The sequence below is a fragment of the Rhopalosiphum padi genome, chromosome 2 (genome assembly GCF_020882245.1).
Source record: "Rhopalosiphum padi isolate XX-2018 chromosome 2, ASM2088224v1, whole genome shotgun sequence".
NCBI classification, from domain to species: Eukaryota; Metazoa; Arthropoda; class Insecta; order Hemiptera; family Aphididae; genus Rhopalosiphum; species Rhopalosiphum padi.
Genome location: NC_083598.1, coordinates 90,419,928 through 90,442,275, shown reverse-complemented (window position 1 = coordinate 90,442,275; position 22,348 = coordinate 90,419,928). Strand labels below are relative to the sequence as shown.

At 33.5% G+C, this 22,348-nt stretch overlaps 1 protein-coding gene across 1 annotated transcript in view; it reads right to left on the bottom strand.

Annotated features, from left to right (window-relative positions):
- The window catches only part of LOC132920194 (mucin-1), a 47,212-nt gene that overhangs the window by 12,397 nt on the left and 12,467 nt on the right, over positions 1–22,348 (bottom strand). The window contains exons 2-3 of the mRNA XM_060982372.1: positions 18,422–18,767; positions 14,119–14,938 (exon numbers count right to left, since the gene is read on the bottom strand). Of these exons, the coding sequence (XP_060838355.1) occupies positions 14,119–14,938; positions 18,422–18,767 (1,166 nt within the window). The remainder of the gene's footprint in view (positions 1–14,118; positions 14,939–18,421; positions 18,768–22,348) is intronic.

Below are 22,348 nucleotides of genomic sequence, written 5' to 3'. Positions count from 1 at the left end.
GATTTCTTTACGTAAGGATTATTATATTATGTACAGTCTGTGCGTTGCTACAGGCGTAATTTTTAACTCGACTGCTTCGGAAAAGAATGATTTTGTAAGACCGAATTTCAAAACGCCTATATGTTCCGCCGTCAACAAACTGCTAGTTGCGTTAAAACGAACAACTTTTACATGGTTAATGACAAAAATATATTCGAGATAAACATTTTACACCGCCGGTCGATCGTTTCCCCAGAGAAATAGACAAGCCGGCCGACAAGCTCCTACATACATTTTATTGTATAAATAATATTATATATAAAAAAAAAACGGTGAATGGATTACAACGCGGGACTGTGCGATAGGGTGGAGAGTTCAAGGTTTTCGTATGCACAGTTTTTCACGGTAGGTAACCTTCACGCGAATAGTATAATATTGTTTGTATCTCTTTGTGTGTCAGTCATCTGCTGGACACTCATTGTTCGTCCGCGTTTCCGAAGACGATAGTAGTTTTTTTTCACATGTTTTATTTTTTTCAAAACCGCAGCGAACCATGACGAATTCCCATTGGGTTTTGTTCTGCATTTGGTCAGACGTAAAGTTGGTTTCGGTTACATTCACACACACACACACACATACACACACAGTACTCCAGTGCGGGTGCGCGCACACACGTATTAAATATTATAATAATAATGTCGATTGAATATTATTATTCGTTATTCGCACAATAATAATTATATTATATGGCCCGTATCGGCATCTCATTGCGCAGTCTTACATCTCAAATTTCACATAAAAAAAAAAAAAATAACAAAACAAAGTATATATACGAATATATGCGATATAAAAAACCTACATCCTTGTCCCGGGGGGGTTACGATTAAATGCGCCGAGGTCAAATCCAAAAACGAAAAAAATAATGTAAAGGCGTGGGCATCATCCCGGTGGGCGTCCGATATACATATTATATTATATATTATCTTTACGGTTGTTTTTTCTTCCGATGACCCGGCTGACCCGAGATCTGGTTCTGCCGACCTCCGGGCACCCATTCCGGACTGCCGCGCCGTCGTCGTCGGCCGGCCCACGGTGTTGTTGTTGCCGTACACTTATCCTCCTCTTAACCAGCTCGCAATCAAACATATATCGCTGTACAATAATATTATTATGTACACGCGATCGTGTACGAATACCGCGTATAGCGTGATCGACAATTTGAACGAATAAAATTATAATACGCTGTATACAAATGTCATTGCCAAACGATATTATTATTATAATAATAATGTGTATGTGTACGGCTGCACGTCAGCTGTATATTATATTATTATACTATAATAACGTTATTATAGGTAGGTACACGTAGAAGAACGGTATTGTTCAAAAATACGATCATATTATAATATCCGCGCGTTCTTATCAATGTAATTTTAACGCTTTTTTTATGAACACGGCCTAAGCGCGATGAACGTTATCTACTATTATACAAATATCGAAAACGACATCGATACGACGACGCATACAATTATTAAAACGTTAGATAAACGACGTCGACCGGTGTAGCGCGAACGAGCGTTTCACCTCGTGGGTGCGTAATAATGTATACTCGACAAGTGCGAGTCGTAAAACCGTATACGTATTGTTTGTTATATATTTATGTGTAGAGGACGTGTCTATATAATAGGTATCTTCTATTTTTTATTTTTTTTTCACCGGATAAGCCGGTTAGTTAGTCGAAATCAAATATTAAACTTTCCGGAAAATGATGTCACCGAGTAAACAATACACTACATTATTATTATTCTCGGCGATGCTCACGCAACGATAATAATAGAGGTGTGAACGTGTAACATATACCGAGTGTTATTATAAAGAGACAACATAGTGCAATATAATATTATGTGTACATTAGGATATTATGCTGTGCGTGTGTGTGTATAGGTAGGATATTATAATATAAGTTTCGTGTATATAATACATATATACGGTCACAGCAGTGTCCGCCGTCGTCGTCGTCGTCGTCGTCGTCGTCGCCGCCACTGCCACCGTCGACAGACGTCACGAAAAGAAATAACAACAATAATAATAATGATAATGATAATAATAATAATGAAAAGGCGCAGCGCTCATTATGGTAAAACACCGATGACTTGTGACCCGTAAACGACCTTGCCCGTCGTCGACATGGTAGGCGGTTAATGGCAACCCGTATGTGTATTTGTGTGTGTGTGCGTGTGTGTGCCCTCCCCTCTCCACCGCGCTTGGTCGAGGACGCCAAATACAAATAAAATGATAAATGAAAATAGCTAAATAATAATAATAATATAAAAACAGGTGTGCGTGTGTGTGCATCTGTTGATCTAGAGTAGGTATTTAATGTTATTTTACGGTCTGCGTGCGACGAACAGAAATAATAATAAAAAAAAAAAACTGAAGGAGCAGTTGCGTCGAAGAAGTCTCCGCGAGGCTTTGACGGAGGGAATTCGATCTGGATTTATACGGTCGGTCCGAGAGCCGAGACTAATAATAATATCGTTTTGCGGACGATCGTCGCGGTGCGGCGCAGCGCGCGGTTTGGCCACGTCGCAGAAAAGTTGCCGGTCGAGACCGCTTTCGGACGACCGTGCTCGTCGTCGTCGTCACTAATAATAATAATATTATGAGTTTATGACATAAATATCATTATGTCGGCGGACGACCCAAAACGCGTTTAACACATGAGCCGCAATGAGACGGCTCGCGTGGCGGCGGCGTACGCTTTATTATTTATTAATTTGTGCGATCGAGCCGGAGAAACCACACGCGTCACGGTTCGACGAAGAGTGCGATACGGTACAGACGGTTTTCGCGTGCGGAAAAAATAAATAAATATCGAGTTTGCGCTGTGTGATTTGTGTGAAGGCTGAGCAAAACTGTGGGTTGGGTGAGCGACGAGGAGATATTTTCAAGTAATTCAATTTGAAGAGAAACATTTTTTTTACAAAGAACGAGTAAGACTGGTTCGTTCAGACCAGCATGTGTCGATGTCAATGAGAAAAAAAAACGTTTTTTTCGAATGCGACGTATACGCGTCATATTAAAATATATTATATACATCAAGTGTACGTATATTATTTATACAAGATGATTTATTTTTTTGAGTTATCAATATAAGCAATAATTTCGTGGGTAGGTAATAAGTTTACATCTGCATAAGTTGCAGATTATTGTTGAGCAAAGTGATACTTTGAGGGATGACTGTGTCCCATAAAATATTTGTGCACATGATTCTATTCAACGCACAAAACTTTAAATACTTAAAATTTTATTCTTCTTAGGAGTATGAAGTTAAAAATTTATATTATCTTTTAAAAAAGTAAAATTTGAATGATAACGATAATAAATTTAAAAAATAAATATTTTTTTTCAAAAATATACTCGTCTATATACCTACATTTATTTTAACGAAGCAGTGAATTTCAATATTATAATATATAAATGTATATTATTGTATTACATTTATATTCCAGTTTTAATATTCAACGTACGACTGTCATGTAGTTCGGTTTACTGAACTTTGTCCACTGCCGATTACGAAAAAAAAAATACGAGACCATTCGAGAAGCTATTAAAATATCCGACAGCTTCTTTGCTCCACGCTTTCCTAACGACTCGTTAACCTAATTAACTTAGAAATTACATTGCGATGCGAAGAAAATGTTTACTTTACCTATACTATAAATATACTATAATACATTATATTATATTATACACACTAATCAACATTTTTTACTTTAGCCATAAACACACGTACCTATTTAATTATACATAATATATCATACTAAATAAAAAATACTGTTAAATGTTTCTTTATAGTTTCGAGTTGACTTGACGTATGAATATAAAACATATAATACGTCTATAGTTAAGTAAACTCAAAATAAACAATATCATGTAATTATAATCAGAATGATAATCTACAGTGTAGAATAGGTAAACATAGGCTAATATTTTGGGTAAAAAAGAAAATACATAGAGAAGGCTTCGTGTACGGTAGTGCAAACGCTAAACATATTATAAGTCCACTATTTTCAAAAATATAACATCAAGTGTACTATAATACTGAAGTAATTGAATGCTCTTTGTTTTTGAATATATAGGTAAAAAATGTATTTACCTATACACGTCTTGTTTTCAATATTCCAGCCAATAAAAAAAAATATGTAAAAATATGTATGCATTAACTGCTAAACTATTAGTATAATCAATTGCTATTAATGGTTTTGATGTTTTTGTCGGATGCGTGAAATCACGATTCTTTTATAAAAAAAAATTATATAGGCACGCCGCCGTTAACAACAAACGTATAAAATAATTTAAGATTTGGCTGAACGCGCATTAAAGTACAAAATGGTCGACCTTAACACAGAATCGGATCGTGCCAAAACGTCTGGCTGCGAGTTTTCAGCCGCCGCTGTTCACGACTAAAATTAATGTTTTTGGCTATTGCCAAATACCGATTGACCAGAAGCGGTGCAATGGCACAGGTGACGGCGTGAAGCATCGTCAAATACGAACTGCCACAGCGATAGCTCACCACTACTACCACTACTCGTCATAAAAAATAAACGATTATTATATGGCAATAGGAATCATTGATGGAAATAGAGGGCTTAGAGGTTAAAGGTTAATATAATTAATTGTAAGATATATTTCTTGTAAGAGTGATATCCAAAAGTAAAAGCAATAATGTACAGCTAACTTTTCCTTTATTTAGTTTCATATCCGAGTACACGTATCAATAATATAGTGCCCTTCCGGTCCTTTCCCGGGCGAAACAGTTCAACGATAAAACTAACTACTTATTTTCATTTTGATTTCACTTAAAATGTCATATGAATTGTTTACATTAAATCACTAAAAATCTGAAAATATGAACTGTCCTATCAAAATAGAGTATTATTGCCTAAGGTAATACAAAATTGACGTATCGTCCATCGAAGAAAGTATAATGACGGAAATAGATAAAATATTGAAACTGCAGTTATGAAATGAACACGTATTTTCGTGAAAGACGAAACGCATCATGTATACAATGTGTATTGTATAACAAGCACGTGTATTATAACTTATGACAATAACAATATATCATAGCTCATCGGTTGACCCAATATCCATTGCCCGGATGAGATCATAATGGTATTTATTATAATATAGACGTCCAGATGATAATATTATTAAATTACCACCTGTGGTGAGACTATGGGACTCGCGGCTCACGCATCGGTTTTTTACACATGTAAAATTGAAAAATCACTTTTTCACCGGACGGCTCGGCGGCAGCGGCGACGGCGTCCATCGAGATACAGACCGCGTGGTTACCATGGTACATAATAATAATATATGCGCAGCACTATATATATTAATTCATATACATATTATATATACCATATACAGCAGACTCGATCGTTTTCTACGACTCAGGCGGACACTATTACGACAATATAATATATGTATTATATATATACATATGATGATCACCGGTCGTGACCTGGTATACCTATATATAATGATATGTACACATAATTCGCGCCGTACTCGGTTCGTGTATGTGTGTATATAATGTATATTATATATATATTATGTACACGTAGACCACATTCGACATTCGTGTCCGATGCGAAGTCTCTCTCTCTCTCTCTCTCTTGTATAATATTGTGCACTATATATGTAGGTTTAGATTTCGCTCGACTTTAAGCCGCTCCCGTCACGCCATGTTCCGTCGACGACGAGGACTTATCTACCCCACTCCCGCCACAAGGGGTACACGATGACTGGAAGACCACCGCCGCACCAGCCACCGTCCATTAGTGCGTTCTAATCACGCGGAATATCTGTGCGCGAGAAAATTGTCGGCGTAACGATTTAATTGAAACGTTTATATTATATAGGGGGCGGTGGACGGCACGCGAGACCACCCGGACACTGTTACCTATATACATTATATATATATATTGTAATAATCCTCGGTGCATACACACATTATACATTATAATAATACTGCGCACCGCGTGCATATGCACTTACCCGGCACAGGTATTAATTTTAATTAGAACTCGAACTGTTGTAGCATTAACATGTTTTTTCGGTTTAATAGATTCATTGATATAGGTGAACTATAAAATATATAAGTTTAATAACTTTACAAATGAAAAAATATGTTAACATTTCTTATTGAATATATTTATTACTGATTTTACATATTTTAGGTGCATAGTCGATAATTAATATATTTTAATAGTATTTGAACTTTTAAGTACTGTATAATACTATAGCCTATAGGTACATATTATATCCGTATAAATTGTTTTTAATATTTTACATTAATAAAATGTACCAACATTTAAAACAAATTTATTATAATTCCAATGTAAATATAAGCAAATATGAGAATAAAAAGTAAAAAGAAGCTTGTATTTTTTTGTTTATAAAGCACAAGACTGTATACATGGTTAGTATACCTATTGTTAATTGTTATATATTAAATAAGGTTTGAGCTCTATAATTATAATAATATTACTATGTACAAGATTATTTTCCTATCAAACTCACCCCCCCCCCCATTTTTTCTTTAATAATACAATAAAATTATTCAAATTTTTACTTTTGTAGTTTAAACTGTTTAAAGTATACTTAAAGATCATATTTTTAACTATTTAGAACTCTTATATTATATAATTTAAGGAGTGGCCTGTAGTATTAACTTTTTTTTCAAATAAGAATCAACCTATTTACTGTAAATTGTAAACAACTTATTTTTTTTTTGAAAATATATTTAAATAAAAATTATACCGAGTAGTTTCTGAGGTTTTTCAATATATAAAATAATAATAACACTCCTTGAGTATTTATTATACTCGATATTCGATAATTTATACAACAATAATAAATTGTTGATAGATTAATATTAATATTACTGACATTTTCAAATTATCGTAGCCATTAATCGCCATATTTTTTAAACCTAGGTATATCATATCATATAGACCTATTATCCTTAATACACAAAGTTAAATAACTTGTATTGTAAGTTCAATTTATATATTTTTTTAAGTCATCTGAGTAACAATTTACAGAAAAAAGGGTAAATCTCAGTTTAATAAAAAAATTGAAATCACAAAAAAGACACTTAATAAATGTGATAAAAATCTTAATAATCTAAAAGATGATAGACTTGCTTAAAAACTCCAAAAATGATTATTTGAGTAAATTATTTGTTACAAAAAAAAATTTGGGCGTGCATACAAGGTGAGTTACTCCTGTACACGACGTTTGCTGCTGATAATATTGTACATACCCGATGTAGCAACCGGCGAGTGAGTGCAATAGTGTTTTAGTATTGAATAAAAATAAATAAATCTGTTATTACTATTATAAATTATAATAATATACACAGATGACGACGAAATCGTGTCGTGTCGCCGACAAACTATATTATATTTTTACCCGCATAATTTAATATGTGTGCGTGTCCTGCAGTGTGTATTGTATATATATATATATATAAGTGTGTGTAATGTGTTTATAGTGTATAATGTTATAGGTCGCGATGTGAGTCTGCTTTGTATAAATTATACACGAGCACCGCCCACGAAAACGTATACGGTCTGTTTTTTTTCGTTTGTTTGTAGAAACTCCTCTCGCGGGATGCAAGCAAAACAATTATAATAAAATATTGTATATGTTTATACTGTCGTTATCGAAATACGACACCAGATGCCAAACGTTTGTTTGGCAACGATCAGTCGACGAAATTATAAATTATAATATTTTAAATTTTGCAGGACATTTCAATAATATATTTAAAGTGAAATTAATTTTAAGTCATAAATATCTTCGAAATCTTCTCATATTTCAAAAAATTCTCTACACAATAAGATATTTTTGTTTATTTGATGATATTATACAACTATATAAAATTGTTGGCACAAAATCCGCATGACATGGCAAAGACCTATTATAAACGAACTGGTTTTTTTCATTATTGTATAATAATTATTATAAAAAAAAATTAATTTATAGATATTTTGAAAATGTAATTTTAAATTTAGTTCATAGAACTTGAGTGGGCAATATTGAAAACCACATTTCGAGGGACGAATTATTTATACAGATTCAATTTTTTTTTTTTTTATCACAAGCTCGCAACTTTAATATTTACTTATATTCATTTTAAAGCATAATGGTAAGTATATAACGTACTTTTCACATGAATATAGAATACAAAAAATATCTAATATATTCAGAATACGCATTTGAATACTTTATCTCTAATATGTATTCAACATCGTACTTGAATATTTTTCTATACTACTATTACACCTATATTACCTATATATATATAATATCCATATCTATAATAGTATAATATATCGTTTAGGTACTATATATATATATATATATATATATATATCTACAATACAGTACCTAGTTGCAGGGTGTTGAAATCGTATTTTAAACTGTTCGGCAGGTGACTGCAATATTATTGAAGGAAATAGCTAGCGGTATGTGATATAATGATATATATAAATAATAATAATAATAATATAATCGGTAGTAGGCCGTCATCGGTGACCGCCCGTCGGCCGGTCGGTCGGAAAGGACTTGCCGATGATAATATTTAAAGCGCACCTGTGTCTGATTGAGCCGTGTATATATAATAATAATATTGTACTCGCGCGATCGAGCCATAATAACATAAAATATAATAATATGACGACCGTTTGAAGTGTTTACAACCGTTAGCGATTGGTAATTGGCAATTAATAATTTTGCACCTGACCAATCGTAATATGGGATATTGGATTTATGACGCCCGGCAATTATCGTCGATCACGAACCCGGTCTCCCCGGTGTATAAGGCGCATATATGAATGGGACACGATGATGAGCGAGCGCGGCACACGCGCATTATAATATATATCTACTGCAGCTCAAAAATAGCCGACGGAGGCTAATATACATCCACGCTGGTATACCTGGTTATACGTCATGATTTCCGAACGCATAATTTATAACGCGACTCAACATAATATATTATTATTACCATTACGTTAACTCTCGTCTAAATAGCTCCACTGCGGTCTATCGATATAATATCGTCGTGTCGACGCTCTGATGCAAACATTTACCGCGGGACGCGATCAATTTATAATACTAATATATTTAAGCATGCAAAGAAAACTTGCATTTTATTTCTATTTTAATCGAAAAAATGTAGGTAAAGATTTTTTGTTCCGAAATTGATGCTTGTAAAGTTGGCCATAGCCCATAGGTTATCTCCGACGAAATAAAATGTGAGTAACTATAACGATGAAAATGCATATTTTGACTATAAATTTACGTATTTCAGTAAAATTTACGTTGTCCCGTTTACTATTTCAAAAATAAAAAATTAAACGATTGCAGTTCTTAAATTATACACGGAGTTCCTGACGAATGCGAATAAAAAATGTATAAACACCGTACAATGTGCATTGTACACAATGCATCAATTAAATTTGAAATATATTAGTACAATCATCACAATATATCTTGGTATAAAAATGTTCGGACATTTAAAGTGGCATAAATAGATTGTAAAATAAATATAGTTTGTGAAAATACGTATCAATACTTCAGTTTGTAAGTAAAAAGTAGGTACTAAATAATATACTTCAGTCATAAACAATATGATAATGAGTTTTATTACATTCAACGTTAGTTCATTAAATTTTTTATTGGTTTACTCGTGTTTATTTGTGCCTGGGGTAAGCCATATTCACTACCTACTGAAAGTGTCTTTTAAAGACCGTGATATTTATAAATGTTTAATACCGATATGCATTATTGCATTACATATAATAAAATGGCAATTTTGTACAAAAGAAATTTTTATAAATATTTTCAATATGACTATACTTGGTAGGTACAACCAGACGACTTTGGTACACACATCACTACATCTGTATAAGTATTATATATATGTACATATAATATTAAAACTTTTAAATCACAACCAAAATATTTTCTAGTAGAGAAGTCCATACGATATAGTATAAGATATATTATTATAGCAATTATTCAATTATGAATTTAAACAAGAATACTACATATTATTATATTTAAATTATGTATATTAAGTTATAAAATGTTGTAAACTTATAAATATATTGCTTGTTATTTAAACTAAATTAATTAAAAAAATGCCTTAAGATAATACGTACCTAAGTGCACGCATATTATGCAAACGTAATGTTTACGTTTTAATTATAAAAAATAATTTGTTTACCTATCGCTCGACTTCATTATCAACACCCCTATGTAATTACTCTATAGCCTATAGGTACAGATTACATAATATATTATACAAATATAAACATTATAAATATACAGAAAAATGTTCATTGTCAATTACAAGTAATTTATTTTACCTGTTTAATATTTAGAGATATCATAATCACTATAACAATGTGTGTATAATAAATCGGAATCGCACGTGCACAAACATTTTTACTCACATTAAAACAAAAATTATGAATAAAAACCTGAACGACCGTTATTCTACTATTACATTTTATAATATGTTATTTGCCTAAAATTTAAAATTTCTAAAAATAAATACACTTCAGTCATCTATTTCAGGTTATATTATACAAGCGCCAAATATATTTTCTTTGTGAAGTTAAATGCTAGTGATCCGTAACTGATGTGTTGGATACAAAATGCTTAATGAATGCAATAATAATGTATACTACATATTATTATTGTCATCGCCCATCGGTTAGTTGCACAAGTTTCGATTGTTAAGTGTTTAGGTGTTTTGAAGTGGATGGACAAAACGTATAATAATAATAAAAAGACTCGGTCGTGGTGTTCTTCTTAAACTCATTCCAAAACGAAAATGCGTTTATTGAAAAGAACTGTAATTATATTGTAACGGTGGTTCTTATAACAATAACTCACTATTCGTGCAGGCCGAAAATCTCCTATATGCAATTATTTACGTATAATGTGACCTTTAGACAAAATAATAAAAGAAAACTCGAGATATACCTAATGAGCGAACGCACGTCACAAAAAATAATCATAATACCATTATTATTCGTTGCCCGACATTATAGGATTTCACTGCGTCTGTATCGAAAATACAGTGAGAGTATATTATTTTATATTTCATACGTAATGCAAAATGGATGTGCTTACGCATATTGTTAAAGGTTTTCTCAGTTCCGGAGTGAATGGAAAAGAATTTTCGTGATAAACAGATAATAATATGTATTGTTTCGGCCCGGATCCGTCGATTCATCAAACACTCGTAAATAAATACCGTATATTTGCACAGTTCCCAAAATAAATATACAATACTTGTACAATCTATGGCGGATGCGTGTGCTGTCGTGTGTAAACATTTTCGCCATTTGTATTGCAAGACTCGTTGGAAGTGAAATGCTCAGTGATCAGTGTCTTGCACGGCTATATATTATTATAATTTATAGATAATCTGCGGGTCGGAAATACGCGTTATTGCCATTTTTTTTCCGTGACTTAGACGCGCAACAAAAAACGCGTACTCGTACTTAGCTGTGGATCATTAAGATTTAGTTTAAAAAATCATCGGAATTCAATCGAAGTACGAACGTGCAGACATGTCCGATGTTCAATTCCTATTTTAATATACACACATTGCTATATAATAATATGCACACAGATAATATAAGTATATTGTATATTGTTGTACGCCATAAACCGATTTGGTCTTTCTACGAATTAAAAATCTCACGAAACGGGATTCAGTGATTGTTGGAGTTTAAATAATGGAAAAAAAAAAATAATAGAAAAAAACGGATATTATACGGTTCAACATTTTACGGATTTCTGGGTGAGATTGAGTGCAGCACCACACTATGTTGTATACCACATAATATTATAGATACCAGCTAAACGTTACTATAGCGAGACAGATTGAATCTAATCTATACAATCGCAAATAAGTTGAAATGCCAATAGATTCTATTAGTCCAGAGGTCGGATCTATATATGCATATTTGTTTGGAAAGCGAATAAGAGAAATCTGATTCGATACAAATTAATATCGTAATGTCAAAATTTAAAATTTATAAATTTTAAGTGCATAATATGTTTGCTTATTTTGGTATTTTTATATAAATACATATTATAATAAATATGTGTTTGTTTTATATTACACATTTCACAACTTGTTTTTATATTTTAAATAATTTATAAGCAAGAAAAGACGTTCTTCGACAAAATTAATAAACTAATATTGTTATCTTTGACGCGATATAAAAATCTTCTTTCTTCTTTCTTTTGAATGTTATTTTATAAAATTATTCATGTAAAAATATACTTAATTAACATAAGTACATATACTTCCTCAAATACTTGTATTATTGCATTTTTCTGATTTCATCGCATGTATTGTCGACTGTGTATATTTTATTTTTAACATTTAAAAATGTCCGTATCAAAATTTTATTTTCAACGTCGGATGGTCCTAGTATAAACAAACATTATTTGGAATCTGGACGCAGTATATAAGTAATATATAGGCAGGTACGTGGTTTAGCGATAAATCAAAAATCGCATCGCCAAGAGCGTTACATACGCGTATGAAACGACGACAACGTCGTCGCGTCCTTGCGTCTGGGGGATGGAGGAAAAGGAAAAAATAAATATATATATTTATTTTTTTAAACTAGTTAATTTCCTCTCTCGCTCGTGTATATATAATATATTATATACATAAATCGACGTATATATATTATTATACGTCGACCTCGCGTTAGTTTTGCGTGTGACCTTTCACTTGTCGTCCACGAGATGTGTATATGTGTATACGACAAATGTATGTACGTGTATCTAGAGCAAACGGCGGACCTATCGGGGCACGAAAATCGACCGGCTGTCGTTTCGCAACGTTTACCTCTTAAGATATAAAAATAAAAAAATCGGTCGTGACGGTTTCATAAAGAGGAGAAAACAAAAAGTAAAGGTATATTATGTATACGCCTATAATGTGGATCACGGTAGTTAAATCTTCATTTGCGATATGTCATGTCTTCAGACCACCTGCTGATGTTACTGTTGCAGTGTTGATGGCTTTAGTGGTACATCGTGCTCCGTAACGCCTTTACGAAATTTTAATGTTGCACAACCATTGAATCTTCGGACAAGTCACGGCGCCCATATTAATAATAATATAACAACACCAGAGCTTATACTATTAGTTATCTTCTTTGCGATCCATGGTCACATGTATATAAATTACATTCACTGTCCAACGGTGTTATAAGTTCACGACGATAGCGATACTCGAGTGTAGCACAATATTTTTGATGATTTCGCCCACGTGCAATTTATATTTTGTATATGATTGAAGTGTGTAGGACAATATTATAATATCTGTATAGTTTGCCCATACGAATTATCTATTACGAGTCTCTACTATTTTACTGGCGTTTTGAAACAAATTTTCTAGTACTTGTCTCTTGCAATACGAATACACGAAGACAAGTGGGCGTGGTGTAATAAAGCTTGAAAATTCTCTAGATAGTTACAGATGCTAAGAAAACGATTACTAAATATAAATACCTATTATTATTTTTACGAATTTTTTTACTTTCGTTGATGTTGTTAGATTCGTTTTTACTCACTTACGACTTTGTTAATCGATAGCTGATAAATATACCTACAAATTTCCCATATTAAAATAAAATCATACACCATGCGATGGTTTAATTCATAATGTATATATATATATCATACGGCCGGCTTATAAATTTAATTTGAACATTAATTCTTAACTGAATTTGATTCGTGTGCATATATAATATTGTAATGATAGCAATATGCGCGATTAATGCGCATGGATATTTTATGCGTTTTAAGTGCATCTATTCGCGCGCTAAGTATTACTAAAACTAAAACTACAGCCAATATACTTATACATGCAGTAAAACCTCAATAAGACGGAATCGCTTGGGACCATGAAATTTTCCGTATTACCAGCGTTTCCGTTTTACCGAAGTTCCGTCTTATCGAGGTTTTACTGTGTATAACAATAATGTATATATACAATTATATAAAACTACTGACCTGTGAGTACTCAGCGCACAAGTCGATAGTGCCAACGAAATCGCACACGTCATCAACCGTCCACGAAGACACAGTGGACTTGTCGGCCGCGTTGGGGCAGGTGTGTTTATCGGCGTTGGCCGTGGAGGTGGCCGGCGGAGCGGAACAGGTCGAAGCGCAAGGTAACGCCCGGCTGGGGGCGGCCTGATGACACGGTGGCTGTTTCGACGTCGCCTTTGACGGTTTCGGCGACACGCTGCCCAGCCGTTTGTTGTTGCCGCCGCCGCCATTGCAAGTCAGCGCGACCTTTTCCCGGGACTTTTGCAGCGCCAGACCAAATGCCGGTATGTTGAGGAACGTCTCGGCAAACGATCCGGCGGCGGCCGCGGCGCTCTCCCAGTGGCCGGCCGCAGGCGGATGACCTTTGCGCGGTTTCTTGCACGGACTCGACGACGACGAAAGGTCGAGCGGGTTCTGTTCGGACGACGAGGCCGCGGCCGCCGAGCCGATGTTGTGCGGGTGCAGCGGGTTGGACGACGACGACGAGGTAGAGCAAGGCCGCTTGGTGCCGCCGCCGGTCTTGCCGCTCATGAACGCGTCGAACTGCGACGACCGGACCATTGACAGTAGCGCCTGCGTGGACGACATGTCCATCATGGGCGGGAACATGGGCACGTTCGTCCCGGGTATGGTGGGCGTCGCGAACGGGAATCCCGGGTTCAGCAGACCCCCGTCGCAACCGTTGTCTTTGTTGGACGCGGCGGCGGCGGCTGCCGCTGCTGCAGCGGCCGTCGCAGCTGACAGTATGCCCAAGTTCAGACCATTCCGCGAAGGCATGTACCTACGCAAAAACGGAAAAATTCAACAAACGTTAAAACTTAGTTTTTGAAATAATATGTGTTATATAGATACCTATATAATAACCTAATCTAAAGAGGTGACTATAACCTCCTTATATGTATAATATAATCGATCAAAAACGGCATAAATATACATATTATTTTCAATCATCATTAAATTAATCGATCGATGAGATAGATCAAAATTAAGTTCATTGTGTACATGAATCGTTAAATTAAAATGTTTAAACCAGAATCAAGCATGAAATGCACGAGGGGATTTAAATTAGTTGAGGCGGATATTTAAAGATGAAAAATTAATATTTGATAAATAATAAGTTGTTACATCAGGATGGGAAAACATATTTCAATTTGAATTCTTAAAAAGCAATTACTAAAAGATTAATATTAGTAGGCGAACATTTCACCTACACGATTACAGTGGTTGCTCCGAATTGAAATCATGTTTGGGTAGTAAATTTTGACCCAGCAGTAGCCTAGATTAACGCTGTTATACTATTATAGATCGACCAATAGACTAACATAATATAATATCGAATGTCCCAACGCCATGATTATACCGTAAAATGAGTGTTATAGATAGACTTATCATACCGCTTTATATAATATTTTATAGATTCTGCACATATTATTTAAAAAGCTGATTAATAAAATGAACGCGGAAACGTTAATAAAGGTTACTATTATAATTCCGTGACTTTTAAGGACCCCATGTATCCACTACAACTATAATTACTATAGTGTTATTGTGATCTGGAGATTCGTGGATAGAGTGACAAAGAAAAATCGATGCGCGTCGTTGACCTAAATAACAATATTATTTAAGTCGTATCACTATAGCAGAAAATAGCCAAACGACCCGGCGTGAAATGTTGCGTTCCAACGTTTTCGTACAACACTCGAGACTATAGTATAAAAAACATACATAACACATTTTATGTTATAATATTAAAATAAGCTTTTTTTTATTTTTCGCGAATTGCATAACAAGATGTCCACTTTGCATTGTAGAGATCTAGGACATTTGGTGCCTGGGACTGATAGAAAAATCATTACCTTTAACTGTAAACAATGTTTTTCGACTTTTTAATTATTTTTTTTTTTAATTCACATTATGTCTATAAAATAGTATATTATTATTGAAAATCCTTGAAAATATTATTGATAATAAAAATTAAAAAATTAAATGGATATTGAAATACTTTAAAAACTTATTTTTCTGGCCTTCTTTTTAGAGAAATTATTTCATCATAATCATCGTGATAATTGATTTGTCGTGCACATAATTTGGTATGTTAAGTAATAATACTTAATATAGGTACTTAGTAGGTACGAGTGTACAAAACGATAATCAACTTACTTGTAACTCAATAATGAATAGATAATACTATTATTTTTTTATGTAGTTTATTCTTAAACTCCCTTATAAAACGAACCTCACTTCCTCTATCAGTGGATCCAGAAAAAAAATAATAAATGAATATGTTTACCAGAGTATTATTCTTAATACGATTATCGTTTATACTGGCTTGGCGATTGCTGCTAAGTACCTATATAATAATATTATTATAGATATTGCAATGAGCTCGTACACTATTTGGCGCGCGCACACACAATGATTACAAGGCGCTGCGAGTCAGGTCGTGTACGCAATAATAATAATAATAATAATAATAATATAGTCCTGTTAATCGTTCGAATGAAGAAAAAAACGATCAGCTTATTTCGTGAGAATTGCCACCGCGCGTTGTTGCTGGTCGCTTTTTAAAATGAACGCGTTTTTTTTTCACTGAAAGAAAGCGTAATATGCGAGAGACGGTATGATAGTAATTATTCCGTCAATAATAGCTGTTGTGTACGAGTAGATCGTGACAGTAATTTTGATTATTTCATTTTATACTTTTAATGAAAGCCCGTCGTATCGACCACTCTTATTATTATTATTATCATTATTTTCGCGCCTCAACTACAGCTAAGTGACAACGTTTCTTGGACTACAATAAAAAGAAATAAACGTCTAATTAATGACACAATATCACGAGTTTAACTATAAATTTTTATGTGCGAAGATTGAGAAGGGAGAAGGTTCACACGGAAATTTGGATTTTTTTTTTTAGATATTTCTAGACACTTTAAGTAGAAATCGCTAGTGTAAGCAATGACGTCGTTAAAACACAACTCACTAGCTATATATATATTTCTATAACACTACTATAACCACCTCAACTGAAGACCATAAATAACATATCACACGTGTATGTATTGCTTCTTACGTCTGTAATGCCATAGTATAGGTACCTTTACGGATATAAATGTTTTACACCCGTACCCGAGATGATTTTCAATAATTATTATATTTATATCCGTGCTTCTATAATATTGAAAATATAATATACACTATTTAATTAGGATTTTAAATAGAAAAATAATACTATTATAGTAATCAAACACGATATTAACGTTATCTTTTGGGTTTAAATCGTGTAGATCTATGGGAATATATAGTGCACATATTATGTTAATTTAATTCCTCTGAACAGGTATAATAGGTACGCATATTATACACGATAAAAAACGAAAACGATCTCGTAAAGACTTCACGCGATAATATCTTCTGTAATATGATAACGAGCAGTGATATTATTCCGCATTAATTAGTCCATCGCATATTACGCAATTTCAAATACATAGCATTATAATATGTATGTATGTATACGATTCATAAAGGAAAACAATGAGATCGTAATAAAATACATAAACGTGGGCTGCGGTATAGGAAAAAATATTACACGGACCTTATAAATCGTGTTAAAAGGAAAAATTGTGCGAAATAATATAACGTGCTTATCCTGTGTGTTCATCAAACAGTTGTTTGATCGTAAATATTAATTTAATTATCCCGCAGCTCGTGACGTTTTTTTGCTATTATATTATTATTACGACTTGTCCTACAGGTTAATATAGTCGGGCGGCTGTTCCGCGGAGTGAATATCGTCTATTATTTTTAATGTCCGATTGTTTGCTGACTTCGTCGTTTCTATATTGTACCATGTAATTACTATATTATGTCGGTTAAGTGTTTTGTTTTTCTATTACAGTAGTCAAATAGTTATTAGAAAACAACAACACTGCAAGGTCTTTAATGCGTATATATACGAATTTCGATTCGAGATAAATCAATCGGTAGAATTTCGACGTGTCGCTACTATAATATACTCTCTAGTTGCTACCGACGACTATAATATTATTATCAATTCGAAACGTCACTATCGTTATTATCGTGCATCAAACGGAAAAACATATTATTATTATACTCGTACGTCCGTGCCGATATAAATGTTTTTCGAAGTATTTATATAAAATATGTATTTCGATGTATAAATTCACGACGGCCCGGTAGAGAACCACAAATAAAAAAAATGTACACATATTGTAATATCGAGTATACGTAAAATACTACTCACTCGCTTGGGTTGGCATTCTGGTACTTGGCGGCCAGACTTCGTATGAGGTCGCTGCAGTTTCGGTTGGGCGCAGGACTAGACACGCGGTCCGCCGCGGCCGAAACGCCGGGCGGCGTGCCAGGATAGCACGACGAAGACGGCGTACCGCTACGCGACGACGCCGAGTCGCCGCCCGCCGCAACCACGGGGCTCAGCCGTTCTGTTTTCACGTCGGCCGCGGACGCCACTCTGTTGTTGTTGGCGCTGGTCGTGTTGTTGTTATTCACTGGGTGTTCGATCTGCATACCGACCCCCGAACGTCGGCTCTTCGGCAAACCAAACAAGTCGATGTCTCTTTTGATGTCCACTGCGGCAAACAAATGAAATCGGAAACGTTATTAAAGCCGATAAGATATTTTTTTGTTACTATGCTTCGATGTTAATGACTAATTCTAGTTATTCTGCACCTTATGTTTTTGAAACGTTTTGGATAAGTTATCAGCGATGGCATATAAGAATAAAACAATATACAAACTGTCTTCGTGACTATTTGCGATGCCATAAATTTAAACTATTGCATGTATTACATCTCTATGATTATTGTTTAAGACATTTTTTTACAGGTTGTTTAGGACATACCCACAATTTACATATCCCCGAACAACACTAATTATAATATAATCGTTTAGATAATAATTGTGTTTACATTTCACATGCGATTCATAAACACGCACACGTCCTACTGATACCGAATCGGACGAAGATTTAGATTATTTTTATATAAGTATTAGGCAATGGTATGGAAAATTCGTTTAAATTATTATTTGGCTAGTACCTTGGTAATCATGGTTATTAACGGTAGATAACCGTGATTATGTTAGATTCAATCTTTCCTAGGTTCATTGATGCCGCCGCATCTCGTGACAACCCGCATATATATATAATTTCACTCGCCGAATACTTCTGTATCATTCTTTATAATTTATTTTCCCACTTAAATCATATTATAACATACCGAATAATATTATAGCATAAAATTAATTTGTATCGTCAACATTTGACATTTAAGAGGAGATAATTAATAACAAAAATATATGCTGATATCACTAAATAATGAAATTGACATAATATGCCTGCAAGCTACTATTGCTGTAATTTTCTATGGACTAACGCAAATGTTATTGTGGTTATTGCAAGTAAGTAAATTGTTTTTAAAAATAGAACTGCAACTACTAGAATCCAATAATACTTTTTATAGTATTTTTTTAAAATACGTACAAGTTGTTTTTAAGTACGCTCTATCTTTTAAATATAAAATTATACATTTATCAAATTCCATTTTATATGACATATCTACCATTTATCTAAAAATCGACGAACGACGCCTACCACTACTTTTTTTAACCAGATTATAACTTTTAATAATTTATATAAATCGAATAAACGACGAAGCTATGATACATTGATAATGCACAATAATACCTACTTCGTATTGTTTTTTAATTTTATAAATTGTTCTGAAAACAATCATAACACACCGAGTGAATATCTCACCAATGAATGACTTATGAATTGTACAAATTATACGTGTACAAAGTGTAGCTAGCTATAATAAGTACTCATATTATAAAAACAGTATAATATGTAGTAAGATTAAAATCTAATTGATTCCAGAAAACGATTAAGCTCGCAAATATACTCCTAAGACTCGTTCCGCTGGAATCTTTCGTATTCCACACCACTATTAATTATTATGCCCTTACGTGGGTGACGATGACTTGAAACAGTTGATCGAGAATCAAATGGCATGACGACGATGTGGAGAAAACTGCCATCAACGGCAACGTTTTTTTAGACTGACTGACCGACAACAGAAAACGTCGCGGTTACCCGCTTGTGAGTAATCATATACAGTGCGGTGGACCGCAATCACAAAAATATGTTTACGTCCATATATGCAGGTGCGCGTTACTTGTGAATGGATATAACATTATAACAACGATATCAGTTTTATAGAAAACAATGGCCGTTGACCGTTTTCTCATATCCACTACTCATAACGATTCAGTTATAACAGACCGACGGATAAAATGGTATTTACAAGTAATATGTATACGCCATACGGTATATACTTGCGATAATAACTACAATATTTTCCATCAATTCTGTCGGTTAGTCGGAGGAAAACAGTTTTAAGTGCGCTGTGCAGTTCGACGGCATAAGTAGATACATCACTGCGAAACAAGTCTTATTGTACACGTATAAATTCAAGCATCATCACTTCCGGTCTGACGATACACATCCATTCAGTTTCCCGATGATTGAAAGTCCATCAATCACCAATGTTTGTTATCGACTGATTCTATCAGCTCGTACTAGGTCGTATGACAGTCATTTGCTATAGATAATCGTAGTCCCTAATGTAGTGCGTACTTATCCAAGCCGACAGTCAAAGTTGATTAAGTGGCCGTACGAGATTGAATTTAATATAATATTATACATTGCGTAATATGGAAACTGGTACAATGAGTAAGCTAAGGAACAGTCAGCATTCTCATATAAATAGCTGCAGTATATATTAGTTCCATCTCAAACATAAAAATTATAATAAATTATATAGCAGTTGCGTCCAATAAAAGAATCACATAAAAGCGTAATGCTCTTATGTGCTCCTTTTATTTAAATTAATCAGTACTCGCTACTTCACGTAAATATTAATTTTTTCTCCCTTTTCAATAAAATTATTGTTAAGACGATGTTACCGCATCCCTGGTTTTCGCTCTCCGATACATAGGCACATGACAACATTTACTTGGTTCATCAGAACCAATCTTGAACTATCAGGCATCAGCTTTAATACTAAAACGAATATACCTATATTTTAGACCTTAAAGTTAAGAAAATGATTTGTGTTATTATTTTAATTTTTCTACAATATTTTTATATTTCAGTGATATAATATGAGTATTTTTAAATTGAAATATCATAAAAACCAATGTGATAACATAGATAATATTTTTAACTTTAAGTTTGATAATACATATCTATAAATAAACTCTAACGATAAACCATTTAAATGGTTAAAGTATTAACCAATAACACAAGATTGGTTCTGCTGAATATAAATTAATTGTTATTATGTTACGCGTAGATCGAAAATAAATACAAAAAAAAGTGGGCTGGCATCTTTTGAAAAAGAAGAAAATATTTATTTTGAAGTGAAGTATACTGAGAGGTTTAAACCGGGTATGATGACAATTTGTTACACTCGATTTTCGATATGCCTTAGATAGGAGCAATAAATAATAACTGATAAGAAATTACCAACAAATCCACAGATCCAAAATTTTTGAAATTAAAAACAAACAAACAAAAAATACTGATGAATATTTATATACAAATATTAAGAACGCCTTTATAAAATTATATCATAATCGATGTTTGAGTTATTTGAAGAAATAATAATAATAATGCGAATACTAGCCCGATATTACATATATCATGAGTGTTGAGTTTACTCGTGGTACACTAACGCTGAATTTGGGATTGGTAAACCAATCTTTGCGGCTTCACATAACTGTTGTCAGTTATATACACGCGACAATAACGCAATAGATTTGAATTTTGAATAAAGTGTTTGTATAATTTTTTTCGATCAAAAATCTACGCACTCTACATGAAAAGAACGTAGTTTATCAATACACCTAATATAATAATAGTATATATTTTATTATATTTTCAACAATGAAAATAGAGTAGCGACGACGATAGCACCAACTGTAGGTATATATAATATTAATATGGACACGCACGTCAAATAACATTTTTCTGCGCGGAGAGGTCTCATTCGTTCGTATTGTTATTATATATATTACTATAATCTTAGACGATTCGTTACACGTGATTATTATCCCACATATTATTATACACGCAGAAGGCGCATACCAC